The 23,486-nt window shown below is 44.4% G+C and overlaps 1 protein-coding gene across 2 annotated transcripts in view; it reads right to left on the bottom strand.

Moving 5' to 3' along the window:
• LOC139543999 (astrotactin-2-like) overlaps positions 1-23,486 on the bottom strand; it is a 450,311-nt gene that overhangs the window by 276,374 nt on the left and 150,451 nt on the right. The window contains exons 6-7 of one of the 2 annotated variants that reach the window (XM_071350635.1): positions 23,044-23,059; positions 1,822-1,883 (exon numbers count right to left, since the gene is read on the bottom strand). The exons of the other annotated variant lie outside the window; for it this stretch is intronic. Of the exons in view, the coding sequence (XP_071206736.1) occupies positions 1,822-1,883; positions 23,044-23,059 (78 nt within the window). The remainder of the gene's footprint in view (positions 1-1,821; positions 1,884-23,043; positions 23,060-23,486) is intronic. 2 annotated transcript variants of the gene reach the window in all.

Below are 23,486 nucleotides of genomic sequence, written 5' to 3'. Positions count from 1 at the left end.
GACAGTGAATTATCTCTGGGGTAGATTTACGACTATACACAGATCACAGTAAGAGTTGTGGCAAAGCACACGTTTAGAATGTGCATTTAAAACACGTGTTGGAAAGGTAGAGTTCATCTCACCTCACCACTGTTTTTACCCTCGAGGGGGGTTTAGTTGACTTTGTTTAAATGGAACTATTTCTAGGTGGCTTTATACTGCAGCTAGACAGCTTTAAATCCCCTCAGTAGGCATTTGTTTTTCGATCTCCAAGCGTTTAGAGGGAACGTGTACTTTAATGTCCTGGTGGCATGAAAGTAAAGAGGAGAAGTGTTCAGTCACACAAGCATGCAAGCACAAGGACACAAACAAATGCACACACACACACACACACACACACACACACACACACACACACACACACACACACACACACACACACACACACACACACACACACACACACACACACACACACACACACACATAGGCATGCATGTACACCACACACACACTCTAGCTCTCTCACACACACACACACACACACACACACACACACACACACACACACACACACACACACACACACACACACACACACACACACACACACACACACACACACACACATAGGCATGCATGTACACCACACACACACTCTAGCTCTCTCACACACACACACACACACACACACACACACACACACACACACACACACACACACACACACACACACACACACACACACACACACTGGGGACGTGTTCCAGTTTGATTTGCAAATTGAGCTCTAGAGACCTGGAGACGACTGCCGAAACATCACGAGCATGATCAAACAATGAAAGTGGAGTGAGAGCAAGAAAGAAAGAGAGAGGGAAGGAGAGAGAAATACCACTTCCTTAAAATACTGAGATATTCATGTAGATATATGGGTGAGTGGAACGACATCCGAGAGCGGTTAAAAAATAGCTAGTAGGGGAACGTGCATATTTTTGTGTCAGTTTGAAGACTACAGTCCCATGTTACAAATGAGGCGGTAAAACTGAGGTCAGTAGTGCCTAACGAGCCTGCAAGGAAAACTGCTGCACTCCCACAAACCCACGCTCAGTGCACTACATGTGTTTCTATTGTATGGGTTGTACCAGACAGACATAGCATGGTTGTGACATACGAACAATGGTGGTGTGGATATTATGAAGTAAATGCCCAGTTCACTATCAAACTCACTATCACAGTGGCAAAGTGCCTCTCCAAAATGGCCCCCAAGTCACCTGACAGCTCACCTGACAGGTCAGGAGGTCATCAGGTGACCATATTAAGATGAATGACACACTCATTCACCACACCAAGCAATTCATTGTCTGGCAGCCAGCATCCAAAAACACTCTGATGTATTTTGTTACTATGTACTTTGTAAGATAAGATGGAACAGTGCACACACACACACAATAACATACGTACTAAACATACACATGGATTTAGTACTGTAGATATGTGGTAGCGGTGGAGTAGGGGCCTGAGGGCACACAGTGTGTTGTGAAATCTGTGAATGTATTGTAATGTTTTAAAATTGAATAAACTGCCTTAATTTTGCTGGACTCCAGGAAGAGTAGCTGCTGCTTTGGCAAGCAGCTAATGAAGATCCATAATAAATACAAAAAATACAAATGACACCGACAGACATGGCAGCTCTGCTTCTAGCTCAAAAGCAACCTTACAGTATTTAGTTTTTTTGTGGGTTATTTCTTACATTATTAACCCAGAATGTTTTTTGTGTTATTACATAGAACGTTTGGATATCAGAGCGGGGGTCACTCACCAGCATTATGACCAGGAATACACATTTCCCGAATTGGATCCTTTGTTTGTACCCCCCAGGGCAATTTAACTTATCCCAGAGGCAGCTTCAAGTTGCCGCCAGCTGAGAAGAGGTTTTCGGAGTGGACTTCTAGTCCGACTCAGTAGGCGGGCACACCATCCACCGCTTTGAGTATATTATTCGCTAATGCTCAGTCTCTGAACAAAGTAGACAAGTTCAGGGCGATCATCTCCTTCCAGAGAGACATCAGGGACTGTAACATACTCTGTTTCACAGAATCATTGCTCTCTCGGGATATACCGTCCCTGTCCATACAGCCAGCTGTGTTCTCAGTTCATCGCGCAGACAGGAATAAACTCTCCGGGAAGAAGAAAGGCGGGGGTGTATGTGTATGCTTCATGATTAACTACTCATGGTGTGATTGTGATAACATACAGACACTCAAGTCCTTTTGTTCACCTGACCTAGAATACATCACAATCAAATGCCGACCGTATTACCTCCCAAGAGAATCATCTTCAGTTATAGTCACAGCCATGTATATTCCCCCTCAAGCCGATACCATGACGGCCCTCAAGGAACTACACTGGACTTCATGCAAACTGGAAACCATATATCCTGAGGCAGCATTTAATGTAGCTGGGGATTTTTAACAAAGCAAATTTCAGGAAAACGCTACCGAAGTTCTATCAACACATTGACTGTAGTACTCGCTAAGGAAAAACACGAGATCACTCAACTTTTAGAGATGCCTACAAGGCCCTTCCCCACCCTCCCTTCGGGCATATCAGATCATGAATCCATTTAGCTCTTCCCTTCCTATAGGAAGAAACTCAAACAGGAAGTACCCGTGCTAAGGTCTATTCAACGCTGGTCTGACCAATTGGAATCCATGGTTCAAGATTGTTTTGATCACGTGGACTGGGATATGTTCCAGGTAGCCTCTGAGAATAACATTGACGCTAACACGGACAGGGTCACTGAGTTCATCAGGAAGTGTATAGGGGATGATGTTCCCACGTTGACTTTTAAAACCTACCCAAACCAGAAACTGGGACTGGGAATATGGTAGAATACAAACAGTGTAGTTACTCCCTCTGTAAGGCAATGAAACAGGCAAAATGTCAGTACAGAGACAAAGTGGAGTCACAATTCAATGTCTCAGACACAAAACGTATGTGGCAGGGTTTGCAGACAATCAACGATTACAAAGGGAAAACCAGCCACGTTGCGGACACCGCCGTCTTGCTCCTAGACACCTTGTTCGCCCGCTTTGAGCATAACACAGTGCCACCGACGCGGCCCAGATGGCATCCCTAGCCGCATCCTCAGAGCATGCGCAGACCAACTGTCTGGAGTGTTTACGGACATATTCAATCTCTCCCTATCCCAGTCTGCTGTCCCCACTGGCTTCAAGATGTCCACCATTGTTCCTGTACCCAAGAAAGCAAAGGTAAATAAACAAAATTACTATTTCCCCGTAGAACTCACTTCTGTGATCATGAAGTGCTTTGAGAGGCTAGGTAAGGATCATATCTCCTCTACCTTACCTGACACACTAGACCCACTTCAATTTTCTTACCGCCCCAATAGATCCACAGACGATCCAATCGCCGTCACACAGCACACTGCCCTATCCCATCTGGACAAGAGGAATACCTATGTTAGAAGGCTGTTCATTGACTACAGCTCAGCCTACAACACCATAGTACACTCCAAGCTCATCATTAAGCTTGGGGTCCTGGGTCTGAACCCCGCCCTGTGCAACTGGGTCCTGGACTTCCTGGCGGGCCGCCCCCAGGTGGGAAAGGTCGGAAACAACACCTCCACTTTGCTGATCCGCAACACAGGGGCTCCACAAGGGTGCGTACTCAGCTCCCTCCTGTACTCCCTGTTCACCCATGACTGTGTGGCCACGCACACCTCCAACTCAATCATCAAGTTTGCAGATGATACAACAGTGTAGGCCTGATTACCAACAATGGCGAGACAGCCTACAGGGAGGAGGTGAGGGCCTTGGCGGTGTGGTGGCAGGAAAATAACCTCTCCCTTAACATCAACAAAACAAAAGGAGCTGATCGTGGACTTCAGGAAACACCCTTCGCCTTGATGACAGCTTGCACGCTCTTGGCATTCTCTCAACCAGCTTCACCTGGAATACTTTTCCAACAGTCTTGAAGGAGATCTCACATATTCTGAGCACTTGTTGCCTGCTTTTCCTAACAAAATTATATTTTGATTTGTTTCACTTTTTTGGTTACTACATGATTCCATATGTGTTATGTCATAGTTTTGATGTCTTCACTATTATTATACAATGTAGAAAATAGTAAAAATAAAGAAAAACCCAGGAATGAGTAGGTGTATAACTTTTGACTGGTACAGTATATACATATACATATATATATATATATATATATACAGTGGGGAGAACAAGTATTTGATACACTGCCGATTTTGCAGGTTTTCCTACTTACAAAGCATGTAGAGGTCTGTAATTTTTATCATAGGTACACTTCAACTGTGAGAGACGGAATCTAAAACAAAAATCCAGAAAATCACATTGTATGATTTTTAAGTAATTCATTTGCATTTTATTGCATGACATAAGTATTTGATCACCTACCAACCAGTAAGAATTCCGGCTCTCACAGACCTGTTAGTTTTTCTTTAAGAAGCCCTCCTGTTCTCCACTCATTACCTGTATTAACTGCACCTGTTTGAACTCGTTACCTGTATAAAAGACACCTGTCCACACACTCAATCAAACAGACTCCAACCTCTCCACAATGGCCAAGACCAGAGAGCTGTGTAAGGACATCAGGGATAAAATTGTAGACCTGCACAAGGCTGGGATGGGCTACAGGACAATAGGCAAGCAGCTTGGTGAGAAGGCAACAACTGTTGGCGCAATTATTAGAAAATAGAAGAAAATAGAAGAAGTTCAAGATGATGGTCAATCACCCTCGGTCTGGGGCTCCATGCAAGATCTCACCTCGTGGGGCATCAATGATCATGAGGAAGGTGAGGGATCAGCCCAGAACTACACGGCAGGACCTGGTCAATGACCTGAAGAGAGCTGGGACCACAGTCTCAAAGAAAACCATTAGTAACACACTACGCCGTCATGGATTAAAATCCTGCAGCGCACACAAGGTCCCCCTGCTCAAGCAGGCGCATGTCCAGGCCCGTCTGAAGTTTGCCAATGACCATCTGGATGATCCAGAGGAGGAATGGGAGAAGGTCATGTGGTCTGATGATTCAAAAATAGAGCTTTTTGGTCTAAACTCCACTCGCCGTGTTTGGAGGAAGAAGAAGGATGAGTACAACCCCAAGAACACCATCCCAACCGTGAAGCATGGAGGTGGAAACATCATTCTTTGGGGATGCTTTTCTGCAAAGGGGACAGGACGACTGCACCGTATTGAGGGGAGGATGGATGGGGCCATGTATTGCGAGATCTTAGCCAACAACCTCCTTCCCTCAGTAAGAGCATTGATGATGGGTCGTGGCTGGGTCTTCCAGCATGACAACGACCCGAAACACACAGCCAGGGCAACTAAGGAGTGGCTCCGTAAGAAGTATCTCAAGGTCCTGGAGTGGCCTAGCCAGTCTCCAGACCTGAAACCAATAGAAAATCTTTGGAGGGAGCTGAAAGTCCGTATTGCCCAGCGACAGCCCCGAAACCTGAAGGATCTGGAGAAGGTCTGTATGGAGGAGTGGGCCAAAATCCCTGCTGCAGTGTGTGCAAACCTGGTCAAGAACTACAGGAAACGTATGATCTCTGTAATTGCAAACAAAGGATTCTGTACCAAATATTAAGTTCTGCTTTTCTGATGTATCAAATACTTATGTCATGCAATAAAAAGCTAACTAATTACATAAAAATCATACAATGTGATTTTCTGGATTATTCCGTCTCTCACAGTTGAAGTGTACCTATGATAAAAATTACAGACCTCTACATGCTTTGTAAGTAGGAAAATCTGCAAAATCGGCAGTGTATCAAATACTTGTTCTCCCCACTGTATATATATATATATTTTTTTAATAAGTTAGCAAACCTAATGCAGAGATGGAACCCTGAGCTGGATATACTTTATTTGACACATCTTAGATTCCTTACAGTTATACTTAACTTATAAGCAGTGGCGTAGCACACACTCCCGTGAGGTGGGGCTACCCCCAACCCTTTAAAAACAAATCGTACCCTCTGCATTTCAAAATATCCTATACCGCCCAGGTCTACTGTACTGCCCTATTGTTTGCCTATGACTGCCTTGCTTTAGCATTTAGCATAGTGCTCATTTCAGTTGTTATTGCCATTCAAGTATTACTACGTGTACTTACCTTTGTTGTAGAATGTGCTGTAGGAATTAGTCTTTAGCATATAGGCCATTTAAGTTGATGCTACTTCAGTATTGCTATTTATAGCCCTTTGGGTGCAGCATTGTATGGCAAATGGAATGTGTGTTGTTGAACTGTAAAGCCACAGGGTAATTGAAGCCTGATTTTATGTTTATTGTGGATTATGTTGATTATGTTAACTGCCACTTGCTCCTTTTTGTTCTCAGAACCATACTTTCAACTATTCTCCTCAGATGATTGAACTGCCATAATAAAACCGATCAAGTGATCAAAGAGAAGTCCTGAACCTCTCTGACAAGAGCTCTTTGGCAGCCATCCCCATTCTCACTAAAAACCAGCCATACATCCATACCTTTCAAAACTAGACCATTTCTTACATGATCCTTCCAGCAGATTTGGTGGCTACCAAAAAGGATGGATACAGGACATTCTCATTCAGCCAGCTCTCTGCCGAAGCGGTATGGCTATAAGCACCTTAACCTGGAGGTTGGCAACCTCCCCAGAACTGATGCACTTACCAGCCTAAAACTGGTGCTCCACCCCCAAAGCACAGTAGGGCCAGCATAACCAGGCACCAGTGCTGAATGGCGAATCCCTGTGCAAATCTCCGTGCAACAGGTAACTCTGAACATGGAGTCATTAAAATAGTTTGTGGAGTCAGTTGAAATGAAAGAGACAGCAGAGGTTGAGCAGCGTAGGAGACAACTGCTCCAGTACGAAAGGCGTCCGGAGAGGCTCGATCATGTTTCTTTCCTCTTTGAGGAGAATCGCAGCAACTCAACAACTAGACACAGTCAGGCCCAAGCCAGCATCTTAACCCCAGTACAGCCAACTCAACCATCAGTACAGCTGAAAATACAGTCCTGCATTTTGGCCCTTTGTCCCGGAACCAAACAATCATGTCCCGTATTTTATCAACAAATTCAAACACCACTAATTTAGTTGCTTTGTCCCATATTTGTCAGACATTCCAACCTCTGTCTTGCAGTCACGTTGGGCTAAGGTTATGAAAATATATACATTGAGTGTAAAAAACATTAGGAACACCTGCTCTTTCCATGACCGACTGATCAGGTGAAAGCTATGATCCCTTATTGATGTCACTTGTTAAATCCACTTCAATCAGTGTAGATGAATGGGAGGAGACTGGTTAAATAAGTATTTTTAAGGCTTGACAATTGAGATATTGTGTATGTGTGCCATTTAGAGGGTGAATGGACAAGACAAAATATTTAAGTGCCTTTGAACGGAGTTTGATAGCAGGTGCCAGGCACACCGGTTTTATGCGTGTCAAGAACTGCAACGCTGCTGGATTTTTCACACAGTTTCCCGTGTGTATCAGGAATGGTCCACCACCTAAAGGACATCCAGCCAACTTGACACATCTGTGGAAAGCATTGGAGTCAACATGGGCCAGCATCCCTGTGGAACACTTTAGACACCTTGTAGAGTCCATGCCCTGACGAATTGAGGCTGTTCTGAGGGCAAAGGGGGGTGCAACTCAATATTAGGAAGGTGTTCCTAATGTTTTGTTCACTCAGTGTATATCATAAGGATGTGGTACTGGTGATAAACACTTATCCAATCGTTCTTGAGATCGGATATTCCGTGCAGCGAAAGAAGAGATGTAGGCCAATGTCATAGACCTATCGTCAACCAATCAAATTTCTCAAATCCTTTCAGGCTAAATTCCAGCTAAACTTGAAGAGGACAGTTAGGCCTAACTATACTGAACAAAAATATAAACAAAACACGTAAAGTGTTGGTCCCATGTTTCATGAGCTGTTTCTGGGATAAAACATCCCTGAAATGTTTCCTATATACAGAATGCTTATTTCGGTCAAATGTTGCGCACAAATTTGTTTACATCCCTGTTAGTGAGCATTTCTCCTTTGCCAAGATAGTCCATCCACATGACAGGTGTGGCATATCAAGAAGCTGACTAAACAGCATGATCATTACACAGGTGCACCTCGTGCTGGGGACAATAAAAGGCCACTAACATGTGCAGCTTTGTCACACAACACAATGCCATAGATGTCTCAAATTTTGAGGGAGTGTGCAATTGGCTTGCTGACTACAGGAATGTCCCACACAGCTGTTGTCAGAGAATTTAATGTTTATTTCTCTACCATAAGCCGGCTCCAACATAATTTTTGAGAATTTGGCAGTAAGTCAAAACGGCCTCACAACCGCAGACCACGTGTAACCACACCAGCCCAGGACATCCACGTCCGGTTGGCTGAGTAGTATTTCTGATTGGCTGGGCCTGGCTCCCCAGTGGGTGGGCCGATGCCCATGGCTGCACCCCTGCCTAGTCATGTGAAATCCATAGATTAGGGCCTAATTTATTTATTTAAATTGACTGATTTCCTTTTATGAACTGTAAGTTGCATTAATGTTGCATTAATATTTTTGTTCAGTATACTTACTTTTGTAGCTCTTCGTCAGAAGCACACTTTGTAAGTAAATAGTCGTACTAGACTGAAAGATGTAAGGTAAGTTTGTCAAACTTGTGAGGCTCTCCATGCACATTAGTTCCTCATTCAACATATTTGCTGCTAGTCAACTCAATCCTGTTTTTTTAAAGCCTCCCTTCCTAACTGTTTTACCTTCCCTGAGACCAACCAGAAAATGCTTCCTTGGCCAAATATTCCTAGATTTTTGTTAAACAGCCGCACGTTCGCACATGAGTTCACCGAGGTGTGCAATTGTTTTGATTGACTTAATAATTTGTTTCTGATGCCTGTGATGCTTGTGATGTTCTAATGTAATATACTTCTTATTGTAGCTTGCTATTCTATCTTCTATTTTTATTTTATTTTATTTCCCCAGGGACCCTTGTCTCAATTGCGCTCCCCTGATTAGATACAAGTTAAAATGTGGAATCACCAAAAGAGTAGGCTACGTGCGCTTCAATTAGCTCGTCCTCCGCCACTTCTCACAGTGGTGCTCATTAAAGTAAAGTTAGATCAAAGCTAAATCAATGTCTTGGAAGATCACATAATGATTAATTAGTATTCTACAAAACAGAACCAAAATATAATAGCATAGTATAATGTTAATGTTACACAAAAAAAACCACCTTGTATATACAGTAGTTTAACACCACCTTGTATCTACAGTAGTTTATCACCATCTGCTCTACTTTGCTCACAAAACAGTAACTCAAGAAGATCTAAATGCATATTCTCATGACACTGATTGAGATCATATTATTGGCATGCAGATGCAGTTTGACGTTTCACAGGTAAAATGTGAAGAATTATCATTCACGATTGACAGTGATGATGGCCTATTTTGAAATGAGGTATGCCTAACTTGGTGTTTGAGATTATTAAAAATAAATGTTCTTGAGACAATGTGTGGGCATAGGCCGACGTTTCAATTGAAGGACGCATTTTTTGCATATTCTATAATGATATTTAATAGGCTACATCTGTCGGGACAAACTTTTGAAATGATGACGTCATTTACAGGTGGTGCCAACATGTTGTATTCATGTGGGCTACACTGTCCCGCAAATGTCCCATAAAAGCATCATGTTGTCCTGCATTTGGGTATTTTAAATGGTGTCACCCATCAGCCATCTCCACACCAGTACAGCCAACAGTGCCTGGCCACAGTCAGGAGGTAGGTCTCTGGCTGGTCCCAACACAACTGCTCCACAACCAGCAACAGTACCTGTGCTTGAGAACAGCACTGCTGACACCCCCTAAGAGGCATGGTGTGGATCAGAACCAGTCCTGTCAGAGTGAGCCTGGGTCACAGGCTGGACAGGAATAAGCACTTTACCCTCTTAGTGACCAAAGCAATACTTCTGACTCAGATTAGTCCTATATCTAATCTTAAGATGTGCAACCAGAGCAAGAGGAAGCAGAGCCTGGACCTCAAGATAGACCTCAAACTCCAAGAGACAATCCTCTTCCTCACCTAATAGGTACTTCTACTCCAGGTCCCAAAAATAATCCCCCTCAGAGAGTGGTCCATCCGAAGCTTGGGGTGTCCCACTAGGAAACCCTAAGTCCTACAACTGTTGAAACCCCAACCACAAGGTTCTAGCAGTCCTAACCTGTTATCCTCAGCAGAGAGCACCTTCACCACATACGACCTACATCTCCAGACTGCATGGACAGCAGAAAAGGGTGCAACTGTTCAGCAGAATGCAACACTGCAACTACAGCAGAAACCCAAGTCTTTTCAACTCAAGCAAGATGGACATCTGACCGACCTCGGTCCCACCATGCAGGCCCACATTGGTGCAGTGGACTCAACAGCCCGTCCTAATGGACAGAACTTGAGTTCCAGCTGAGCCACCAGATCGTACTCTCCCTCAGGCCCTACCTCTGCAGCTAGAGAGAGTCCAAGCTCAAGACCAACTGGTCCATCCATAGCCTGTCCAAGCAAGTTAGAGGCCAACTGGTACACTCATAGCCTTCCCTGTTCAAGGTCAGCCAGTGCACTTTCAACCAGCCCCTGGTCAAGTTCAGGTCAAGGTCTCTCATCCGGTATTCGTCGCATATGACAAATAGCATTTATTTATTTCCCTGCTCAAGATCAGCCAGTGTACTTCATCAGGTCCCAGTGCCAGTCTACCCAGGTCACTCACAACAAGATCCATATCCTGCTCCAGAGCCAGAGTACCCAGCTTACCCACAGCAAGTTCCACATATAGCTCCAACTGGGTATCTGCAGCCACCCCCCTTCTGGGGTCCAGCTCAGCAGATGAGTCCAGCCTTCAAAGCAAGTCATCCTCAGCCACTGTATGGCGCTCCTAACCCCACCTTTTACCACTGACAGCGAAAGGGAATCTAAAACTGGAACTGGACAATCTCCTTGACTCTCATCCACAACTGAATGAGAAACACAAGTGCCATGTCCTATTGGAACATCTCAAGCTCCCTGAAGCACAGAGGATTGGCCAGTCCTGCCATCATCACCCATCACCTTACACAGCTAGCATTCAGGCACTCCAGCTCCAGTATGGCCAACCTCATTAGCTTGCTCAAAGTGAGATTGCCACCATCCTCACGGCCCAAGATGTGAAGATTGGTGACTCTCAGGGGTTCCAGAGCTTCGCTCTACGAGTCCATCTGCTGGTAAACATGCCGCTATCCTTGGAAGGTCCTTCTGGCGATGAGTTGAACTGCTGTTCCCATGTTGACAGACTTCTCTGCAAGCTGCCAAAGTATCGCAGAGACAGCATCATAGAGTTCCTACAGCTCAAGGTAAGCTACACTCAACCAACCTCAATCCCTACAACCTGCAAAACCTGTCAAGGTGGCTTCAAGACAAGGCAGCAGTAGCGAATCTAAACCAAAATAGTCCAGCGCTACCATAAAGTACCGGCACAGAGAGCGGCAAAACCCCAGTTCCAAGGGTCAGACCACCAACATCTACCATGGTGCAGAACCCCCTAAATCCTGGAGTGCACAGCCCACTCGATTAGCGGTACTTCCTGCTACTGAAACCAGTAAGAGGTTCATTTTATAGACAGACTCTTCTGCAACAGAAATGAACACTTAATCACCAGGTGCCTGGAAATCAAGGAAGAGTCCAAGAGCAAGAGAGGAGTGGATAAAAGATGGCAAACGTTGCTGGAGGTGTGGTCGTGCCCACCATGCCTAAAGAGTGTACACTGAAGAAGCCATGTTACGATTGTGGTGGGATACGACGAATACCGGATGAGGTGCTTCCACGGTTGGCCCAGCAAAAACCCTCTACTTTCCCAATCAAAGTCTCCAATGGCAGACTGGACCTCAACCATTCCAACCAGGTTAGTCGTGTTCTCCTGAAGGTGGTTCCAGTGCTCTTGAGAAATGGCTCCAAGTCACTTATGCCATTCTGGACTATGGAGCCGACAGAACAATGTGAGTTTTCAGACCACCCACCCACCCACCCACCCACCCACACACACACACACACACACACACACACACACACACACACACACACACACACACACACACACACACACACACACACACACACATACACACACACACACACCATGAAATCTATCACCTCCCTCTCCTGTCTATTGATGTCCAACACAGCACACCTCCATAAAAAGCATTGACTCTGGAGGCTAATGCTAAACGTTTTTTAAATTAGTCTGGCTGCCTCCCTATCTGACTTGTGCCACCCTATGGAGGGTGTCTGTCTGCCACCTTTCTCACGCCTTCAACCACTCTCCATCTGCCTCTCTCTCCTAAACAGTGTGCTTGTGTGTGTGTTGGTGTCTGTGTGGTGTCGGTATCTGTGTGGTGTGTGTGCAGCAATACCAACACAGCAGAGGTAGATTCACACGCTTCCTTACTAAAATGTCCTCTGCAAAGAAAATAAAAAAATGTCCAATTAAAACTCTCCTGCATGTGAAATAGTTCAATCAACACCTTTACTTTTTTGATTATAAAGGGTCATTCTCTATTAATTTCATGTGCTGGGCCATGTTTGTAAATATCTACTGTTTAAATAGACTCTTAGATTAGTTGAAGCTATAGTCTTTTCACAGCTAAATAATTCATTCACTTCACTATCAATTACTCTAGTGAATGCTTCTGTCTTTGCGTGGCACACTGACTTTGATTGGAACGTGCACATGTAGTAGTTACGCAGAGCATACGAGTCATTTATACTGCAGTGACAGTCCCAGATGCATTGCCAGGTAACAAGGCAGGATGGAGCAATATGAGGAGAGGGAAGGGGGAGAAAGGCAATAGAAGTAGAGAGTGTTGGAGGACAGTGAGAGGAAAGGAGGATGGAATGAGAGGGCGTGAATAAGGTTAGATGAAGAGGGAGACCAAGAGTGAGGGTGGGGAGAGAGGGAGGTTACAAAGAAAGGGGAAAGCGAGGTGAGAGAGAGAGAGAGAGAGAGAGAGAGAGAGAGAGAGAGAGAGAGAGAGAGAGAGAGAGAGAGAGAGAGAGAGAGAGAGAGAAAGAGAGAGAGAGAGAGAGAGAGAGAGAGAGAGAGAGAGAGAGAGAGAGAGAGAGAGAGAGAGAGAGAGAGAGAGAGAGAGAGAGAGAGAGAGACAGAGAGAGAGACAGAGACAGAGACAGAGACAGAGACAGAGAGAGACAGAGAGAGACAGAGAGAGACAGAGAGAGACAGAGAGAGACAGAGAGAGACAGAGAGAGACAGAGAGAGACAGAGAGAGACAGAGAGAGACAGAGAGACAGAGAGAGAGAGAGAGAGAGAGACAGAGAGAGAGAGAGACAGAGAGAGAGAGAGACAGAGAGAGAGAGAGACAGACAGACAGACAGACAGACAGACAGACAGACAGACAGACAGACAGACAGACAGACAGACAGACAGACAGACAGACAGACAGACAGACAGACAGACAGACAGAGAACAATGCATGCAGGACAGAATTAGGCCAATATCCACTAATAATAAAAACTCATAAAAGAGCAATTCAGTTTTGGAAACATCTAAAATACAGTGATCCCCTCTCGTATTCATTGACCTGGCCAAGACTTTCGACTCTGTCAATCACCACATCCTCAACGGCAGACTCAATAGCCTTGGTTTCTCAAATGATTGCCTCGCCTGGTTCACCAACTACTTCTCTGATAGAGTTCAGTGTGTCAAATCGGAGGGCCTGTTGTCCGGGACTCTGGCAGTCTCTATGGGGGTGCCACAGGGTTTAATTCTTGGGCCGACTCTCTTCTCTGTATACATCAATGATGTCGCTCTTGCTGCTGGTGAGTCTCTGATCCACCTCTACGCAGACGACACCATTCTGTATACTTCTGGCCCTCCTTTGGACACTGTGTTAACAACCCTCCAGACAAGCTTCAATGCCATACAACTCTCCTTCCATGGCCTCCAACTGCTCTTAAATGCAAGTAAAACTAAATGCATGCTCTTCAACCGATCGCTGCCCACACCTGCCCGCCCGTCCAGCATCACTACTCTGGACGGTTCTGACCTAGAATATGTGGACAACTACAAATACAGTGGGGAGAACAAGTATTTGATACACTGACGATTTTGCAGGTTTTCCTACTTACAAAGCATGTAGAGGTCTGTAATTTTTATCATAGGTACACTTCAACTGTGAGAGAAGGAATCTAAAACAAAAATCCAGAAAATCACATTGTATGATTTTTAAGTAATTAATTGGCATTTTATTGCATGACATAAGTATTTGATACATCAGAAAAGCAGAACTTAATATTTGGTACAGAAACCTTAGTTTGCAATTACAGAGATCATACGTTTCCTGTAGTTCTTGACCAGGTTTGCACACACTGCAGCAGGGATTTTGGCCCACTCCTCCATACAGACCTTCTCCAGATCCTTCAGGTTTCGGGGCTGTCGCTGGGCAATACGGACTTTCGGCTCCCCCCAAAGATTTTCTATTGGGTTCAGGTCTGGAGACTGGCTAGGCCACTCCAGGACCTTGAGATGCTTCTTACGGAGCCACTCCTTAGTTGCCCTGGCTGTGTGTTTCGGGTCGTTGTCATGCTGGAAGACCCAGCCACGACCCATCTTCAATGCTCTTACTGAGGGAAGGAGGTTGTTGGTCAAGATCTCGCGATACATGGCCCCATCCATCCTTTCCTCAATACGGTGCAGTCGTCCTGTCCCCTTTGCAGAAAAGCATCCCCAAAGAATGATGTTTCCACCTCCATGCTTCACGGTTGGGATGGTGTTCTTGGGGTTGTACTCATCCTTCTTCTTCCTCCAAACACGGCGAGTGGAGTTTAGACCAAAAAGCTCTATTTTTGTCTCATCAGACCACATGACCTTCTCCCATTCCTCCTCTGGATCATCCAGATGGTCATTGGCAAACTTCAGACGGGCCTGGACATGCGCTGGCTTGAGCAGGGGGCACTTGCGTGCGCTGCAGGATTTTAATCCATGACGGCGTAGTGTGTTACTAATGGTTTTCTTTGAGACTGTGGTCCCAGCTCTTCAGGTCATTGACCAGGTCCTGCCGTGTAGTTCTGGGCTGATCCCTCACATTCCTCATGATCATTGATGCCCCACGAGGTGAGATCTTGCATGGAGCCCCAGACCGAGGGTGATTGACCGTCATCTTGAACTTCTTCCATTTTCTAATAATTGTGCCAACAGTTGTTGCCTTCTCACCAAGCTGCTTGCCTATTGTCCTGTAGCCCATCCCAGCCTTGTACAGGTCTACAATTTATCCCTGATGTCCTTACACAGCTCTCTGGTCTTGGCCATTGTGGAGAGGTTGGAGTCTGTTTGATTGAGTGTGTGGACAGGTGTCTTTTATACAGGTAACGAGTTCAAACAGGTGCAGTTAATACAGGTAATGAGTGGAGAACAGGAGGGCTTCTTAAAGAAAAACTAACAGGTCTGTGAGAGCCGGAATTCTTACTGGTTGGTAGGTGATCAAATACTTATGTCATGCAATAAAATGCAAATTAATTACTTAAAAATCATACAATGTGATTTTCTGGATTTTTGTTTTAGATTCCGTCTCTCACAGTTGAAGTGTACCTATGATAAAAATGACAGACCTCTACATGCTTTGTAAGTAGGAAAACCTGCAAAATCGGCAGTGTATCAAATACTTGTGCTCCCCACTGTACCTAGGTGTCTGGTTAGACTGTATACTCTCCTTCCAGACTCACATCAAACATCTCCAATCCAAAGTTAAATCTAGAATTGGCTTCCTATTTCGCAACAAAGCCTCCTCACTCATGCTGCCAAACATAACCTCGTAAAACTGACCATCCTACCGATCCTCGACTTAGGCGATGTCATTTACAAAGTAGCCTCCAATACACTACTCAATAAATTGGATGCAGTCTATCACAGTGCCATCCGTTTTGTCACCAAAGCCCCATATACTACCCACCACTGCGACCTGTACGCTCTCGTTGGCTGGCCCTCGCTTTATACTCGTCGCCAAACCCACTGGCTCCAGGTCATCTACAAGACCCTGCTAGGTAAAGTCCCCCCTTATCTCAGCTCGCTGGTCACCATAGCAGCACCCACCTGTAGCACGCGCTCCAGCAGGTATATCTCTCTGGTCACCCCCAAAGCCAAATCCTCCTTTGGCCGTCTCTCCTTCCAGTTCTCTGCTGCCAATGACTGGAACGAACTACAAAAATCTCTGAAACTGGAAACACTTATCTCCCTCACTAGCTTTAAGCACCAGCTGTCAGAGCAGCTCACAGATTACTGCACCTGTACATAGCCCATCTATAATTTAGCCCAAACAACTACCTCTTCCCCTACTGTATTTATTTATTTTGCTCCTTTGCACCCCATTATTTATATTTCTACTTTGCACATTCTTCCACTGCAAATCTACCATTCCAGTGTTTTACTTGCTATATTGTATTTACTTCGCCACCATGGCCTTTTTTTGCCTTTACCTCCCTTATCTCACCTCATTTGCTCACATTGTATATAGACTTATTTTTCTACTGTATTATTGACTGTATGTTTGTTTTACTCCATATATAACTCTGTGTTATTGTATGTGTCGAACTGCTTTGCTTTATCTTGGCCAGGTCGCAATTGTAAATTAGAACTTGATCTCAACTTGCCTACCTGGTTAAATAAAGGTGAAATAAAAATAAAATAAATAAATATCATTACCAAGCCCTGCAATGCCAAGAGCTGAGCAATGAAAAGAGTCCCCTCATCCAGCTGGTCCTGGGGCTGAGTTCACAAACTTGTTCTACTAACACACTGAAGCTTCAGGACCAGAACATCCAATCAATCAGAATAAACCAAATTACAACACAGTCAAAACAAAACTACATTGCTTATTGGGAAACACAAGCACTGTCACGCCCTGACCTTAGAGAGCTTTTTATGTCTCTATTTTGGTTTGGTCAGGGTGTGATTTGGGTGGGCATTCTATGTTCATATTTCTATGTGTTGTATTTCTTTGTTTTGGCCGGTTATGGTTCGCAATCAGGGACAGCTGTCTATCGTTGTCTCTGATTGGGAACCATACTTAGGTAGCCTTTTCCCACCTTTGTTCTGTGGGTAGTTGTTTTCTGTTTAGTGTTCAGCACCTGACAGGACTGTTTCGGTTTCATTTCTCACTTTGAACACTAGAACAAAATAACAGTGTAAATAAAAATCATGAACACTTACCACGCTGCGCTTTGGTCTGATCCTTCCTCTTCAGACGACGACACCCGTTACAAGCACAAACACAAAGCAAAATGCAGTGCTATCTGGCCCTAAATCGTCAGTACACCGTGGCTAAATATTTGACCATGGTTACTGATCAAAACCTTAGAAAAACCTTGACAAAGTTCAGGCTCAGTGAGCACAGTCTTGCCATTGAGAAGGGTAGACACAGGAAAACCTGGCTCCCTGTAGAGGAAAGGCTGTGCAACCACTGCACAACAGCAGAACCTGAGACAGAGCTGCATTTCCTGACAAAATGTGAAAAATATAAAACAATTAGAGAGTGTCATTTCCCCAAATTTGAAACCCTTATTCAAGGTTTCAAAGACCTCTCTGATGAGAGTAGGCTACCCGTCCTGTTGGGGGAGGACGCAGAGAGCTGTGGGTTGGCAGCGCACTACATTGCTGCCTGCCATAAGTTGAGGGACAGTGTCTGACAGACCAATCAACCTGCACATGTACTCTACTGTATGCTTATTGTTATTGTTCAATGTATGGTTATTTTGACCCTTGGTTATTGTTGGCAATTTTGATTCTCATTATTTTTCATATTGTAAATATCCAAAGTAAGCTTTGGCAAAATGTACATTGTTACGCCATGCCAATAAAGCAAATTGAATTTAATTGAATTGAGAGAGAGAGAGAGAGAGAGAGAGAGAGAATACAGTGGGAGAGAGAGTGAGGATGGGGAGGAGAGAGAGGCAGTAGACAGAGGATAGGGAGGGGGGAAAGAGAGGGGGAGCTGCATTTCAATCTGCCCTGTAATGGGAGTGATTAAGGGGGTGCAGGCACTGGGAGGCGAGGCAGAGATGATTTCATTCTGCACTATGAAAGCTAATCATTTTTTTGTGAGGGAGCACAGATCACCCTCTGCTACTGCCACACACACCATCACAACAACACACTGCCACACACACCATCACAACAGCACACTGCCACACAAACCATCACAACAGCACACTGCCACACACACCATCACAACAACACACTGCTACACACACCATCACAACAACACACTGCCACACCTAACGGACTTCAGCTTGGGTGGGCTAGTGAGGGTGTGTGTGTATGTCTGTATGTGCTCTATATGTGATGGTATGAAAGCACGGAAGGGAGTTACTGAGAAGGGAACGTGCATTGTAAGGTGTGTGTGGCCGTGTGTGTGTCTTTGTCTGTGTATGTTGACATGGCAGCACATTTTATCCACCTACCCACGGCCCACTGTGCATCTGTTTAAATCGGAAAAGGTTAAGCGTGGTTTACCCAAAATAACACAGGCTTTAATTATACAGAGATGTGGCTAAACAAACGCCTTCTCCGTACATCAGGAGGGAAAGTACCAGGGAAAGGCATGAAATCCAGCATGGCATGACAAGCGGGCGAGTACAGCTTACTCATTCTAAAGGTCAAGGTGTGTGTGTGTGTGTGTGTGTGTGTGTGTGTGTGTGTGTGTGTGTGTGTGTGTGTGTGTGTGTGTGTGTGTGTGTGTGTGTGTGTGTGTGTGTGTGTGTGTGTGTGTGTGTGTGTGTGTGTGTGTGTGTGTGTGTGTGTGTGTCTGATTACAGGTCCTAACCTGCTCTGCTAATGGTAATCACATTACGAATGAGCTGCATTCAGTGTGTCACTATCTATGACACCAGCGCACTAAGCAGCACTGCTCAAATGGATAGAAACTAATACCTCAATTAATTTTGAATGGAAAACCCATGAAGACTATGATATATGATTGAGACAGGATATATCCTACTTAGAACCTGTCTGTATACTTGTTTCTATCCTCATTTCATTACCTCTCACAGGTGGTGATGCAGCAAGCTGCTAAAGTGTGATGATTCAAAATGTCTGTTTGCCAGAAATCCTAGCAGAAACGACTGCTGAGAAATTGGTTTCTAAGGCTGTGATTATACAGACGTTCCAATTCTGATCTTTTTTTCCACTAATTGGTCTTTTGACCAATCAGACCAGCTCTTGCTGCCAATAATTAAGCAAAAGGTGAGAATTGGGCTGCCTGTGTAAACACAGCCTAATGGTTGTGGAGGAGCTCTAGCTCTCAATAGTAGGCTGTGAGACACAGTCAATATAGTGCCTTTAATAGTATAGGCTGCAATCCAAGATAGTGATGGTAATACTATGCATACAGATGCATGGTTCCTTCTCTGAAGCCATTCTAGCAGGGGCTAGTCATAGTCTCCAAGGGTACTTATCCTAGTCTCCATGGGTACTTCTCCTAGTCTCGATGGGTACTTCTCCTAGTTTCCATGGGTAGTTCTCCTAGTCTCCAAGGGTACTTCTTCCAGTCTACAAGGGTACTTATCCTAGTCTCCAAGGGTATTTCTCCTAGTTTACATGGGTACTTCTCCTAGTCTACATGGGTACTTCTCCTAGTCTCCAAGGGTACTTCTCCTAGTCTACATGGGTACATCTCCTAGTCTACATGGGTACTTCTCCTAGTCTCCAAGGGTACTTCCTCTAGTCTACATGGGTACTTCTCCTAGTCTACATGGGTACTTCTCCTAGTCTACATGGGTACTTATCCTAGTCTCCAAGGGTACTTCTCCTAGTCTACATGGGTACTTATCCTAGTCTCCATTGGTACTTCTCCTAGTCTCCAAGGGTACTTCTCCTAGTCTCCAAAGTTACTTATCCTAGTCCCCAAGGGTACTTCTCCTAGTCTACATGGGTACTTCTAGTCTACATGGGTACTTCTCCTAGTCTCCAAGGGTACTTCTCCTAGTCTACATGGGTACTTCTAGTCTACATGGGTACTTCTCCTAGTCTCCATGGGTACTTCTCCTAGTCTACATGGGTACTTATCCTCGTCTCCATGGGTACTTCTCCTAGTCTCCAAAGGTACTTATCCTAGTCTCCATGGGTACTTCTCCTAGTCTACATGGGTACTTCTAGTCTACATGGGTACTTCTCCTAGTCTACATGGGTACTTCTCCTAGTCTCCATGGGTACTTCTCCTAGTCTACATGGGTACTTATCCTAGTCTCCAAAGGTACTTATCCTAGTCTCCAAGGGTACTTCTCCTAGTCTACATGGGTACTTCTAGTCTACATGGGTACTTCTCCTAGTCTCCAAGGGTACTTCTCCTAGTCTCCAAAGGTACTTATCCTAGTCTCCAAGGGTACTTCTCCTAGTCTACATGGGTACTTCTAGTCTACATGGGTACTTCTCCTAGTCTACATGGGTACTTCTAGTCTACATGGGTACTTCTCCTAGTCTACATGGGTATTTCTCCTAGTCTACATGGGTATTTCTCCTAGTCTACATGTGTACTTCTCATAGTCTACATGGGTACTTCTAGTCTTCATGGGTACTTTTAGTCTACATGGGTACTTTTAGTCTACATGGGTACTTCTAGTCTTCATGGGTACTTCTAGTCTTCATGGGTACTTCTAGTCTACATGGGTACTTTTAGTCTACATGGGTACTTCTAGTCTTCATGGGTACTTCTAGTCTTCATGGGTACTTCTAGTCTTCATGGGTACTTTTAGTCTACATGGGTACTTTTAGTCTACATGGGTACTTCTAGTCTTCACGGGTACTTCTAGTCTTCATGGGTACTTCTAGTCTACATGGGTACTTTTAGTCTACATGGGTACTTTTAGTCTACATGGGTACTTCTAGTCTTCATGGGTACTTTTAGTCTACATGGGTACTTTTAGTCTACATGGGTACTTCTAGTCTTCATGGGTACTTCTAGTCTACATGGGTACTTCTAGTCTTCATGGGTACTTTTAGTCTACATGGGTACTTTTAGTCTACATGGGTACTTCTAGTCTTCATGGGTACTTCTAGTCTACATGGGTACTTCCAGAGTAAAGTTGGCAGATAAACAGTTCCTATGCTTTCTAGCCTGGTAGGACTGATCTGAAGAAGATTGTATTGTTGATTCCTAAGAGGTGTTATGCTTGATCTTAACATGTCATTGTGATAACAGTGATCCAAGGGATTTAGATGTGATAACTCATTCTCAAATCCTGTTGAATTAAGAATGGCATGAAGTTGATTGGGATGTTCAATAACAGTTCATATAGGCTTACAAAAAGCAGTGAATAGAATTTATTTAATCAATGCAGTATTATATAGGGTGGTCATCCATAAAATTCTTATTTCATTCAATGGTTATAAAAATATATTAATTCAATAGAGAATTGCATCAAAATAACAATAATCCAAACTCTATGTCTCCATATATGGTTCACAAGTTACAGAGTATTTAGTCAGAGAATGTAGCATGATTTGAGTGAATAGAATGTCATTATGGCCATGGTCAATACAACTCCTCCACTTCTCCGCGGGCAGAACGGCACTAACTTCCACCGTCAACCGACAAGTTAGCTAGTGGCTGCAGGTTCCTGTGTGATAACGTTTTTTTTTTTTTTTCATGAAATCCGCAGAATACCAAAGAAAATGTGTCTATATATTTATTAATTGACAAAGCTAACAGACTGCATATTAATATCTAGCCCCCCCGAAGACAATCTGTTCCAGTTTTCATGGTGTATTTTCAGTCGTTCCCTTTAAATCGCCAGTGAAACAGCCCCTCTCAACGTCAGTTGACAATGTTAGAGGAATAGAAACCCACGGATCTGGTGATGAAAATTACGAGGTTAACAAGTTGATTTTGATTGGTCCAAACCGCGGAAACACCTCCAAATGTTACCACCTCCCAACACTGAAAAATATAAGAGATACAACCAAGAGCTGGACAGTTTAAACTACAGTAGCAATGGACACAACAAACTAACATTCTTATTTAATCAACACTGTTAAGTACATGCTAGCAGATACCCATAGACTTCCAGTCATTGTGCTAACGCTAATTAGCATTGGCTTGGGAAACTACCTCTAACTTCCTTCATACTGGACACAGAGACATAAAAATAGTATTCACAAGTTTATCTGACTCTGGGGAGGAATATAAAGGTTCTCATTGACAAAATTACAAAGTATCCCTTTAAGGTTATAATATTGTAGAGAACAATCTAATGATTAGTTGAATGTGGTTCATAGTGACATATGGCAAAGAAAATTACATTTAGACATTAATTTAGTAAGGCCCTCTTGAATTTGCCCCGTATTTCCCTACATTATAGAGTGAACACCCTACATTATAGCTAAATGAATGTGTGTGGGCAACAGCACTGTATTATATTCCACAATGCTTCATTCTAACTGGCTGTTGGGTGCAGTCTGGTCTTGGCAGGCATTATCGTGGGCTGATCAGGTGGAATGAAGTCCAAGCGCGGCGAGAGAGTATCGGGAGCGTCAGTTGCCCACGCTGTAGTGCCCCAGGCTGCCAAGTGCATATCAGGAAGCAACAACACTGGCTACACTGATCCTTGATCAACCCTAGAGGCCGCAGGCGGGTGCCCCTCTCTCCTCAGTCACACTGCACTGAGCTCAGAGAATCTACTTTCGGTCCAATACTGGTCCAAGGTATATCCATGTGTATGTGTGAATCAAGTCTTTGTTTCTGTCACTTGTTTCTTTGTATTTGTCTCAGTATCTATCGCTGTATGTCTCTGCCCTCTATCAGACCCTTTCTGTTTCTGTCTGCCTGTGGCTCACATTTTGAAACTGGCAAACAGGTGGCAGCACAGTTGCACTTTACAGTATAACAATCAAACAGATTCAATAATCTGAGTTTTTGGAACCTGAAGGCTTTCAAAACAAGACTTTTCTAAAATTGATGTGCCACAAAGATATTGCTGAGGGCGCCACAATAAAAGCACACTGACACATTTTACAGCCTGAATCCATGTCCTCAGCAATTGCTGTGACATGGGCCAGGGTAAAACATTGGAACAGGTGGAGGTTTAATGGTCAGTCTGGTTGCAGCACTCCCACTAACGTGGTCTTCTTCCCTACCCCCATCTCACCTGGACGTTTCTTCCATTTTGATTAATGGATCGTTTAGGCTAACGACCATATAAATGGCACACGCAGCACTCCGGGTGTAATCGGTAAATGGTGGGAACAGGGAGAGAGCACTTTGGTAAATGCGATCCCAAAAGGTATGACTGATGACTGGCCGCCATGGGGGCTCAAATCCAGAGCCCTCAGCACGATGGCACCTTGGGCTATTAACACCTGCCACATGGGGTTTCCTTCCTCCATCTTGGGTCATTATTGCATCTCCCCTATGGCCCCCATACACCCTGTGCAACTCACAGTGAG

This window comes from Salvelinus alpinus, chromosome 18 (genome assembly GCF_045679555.1).
Source record: "Salvelinus alpinus chromosome 18, SLU_Salpinus.1, whole genome shotgun sequence".
NCBI lineage: Eukaryota > Metazoa > Chordata > Actinopteri > Salmoniformes > Salmonidae > Salvelinus > Salvelinus alpinus.
The sequence above is the reverse complement of the archived record's forward strand: the minus strand, read 5'-3'. Positions and strand labels throughout refer to the sequence as shown.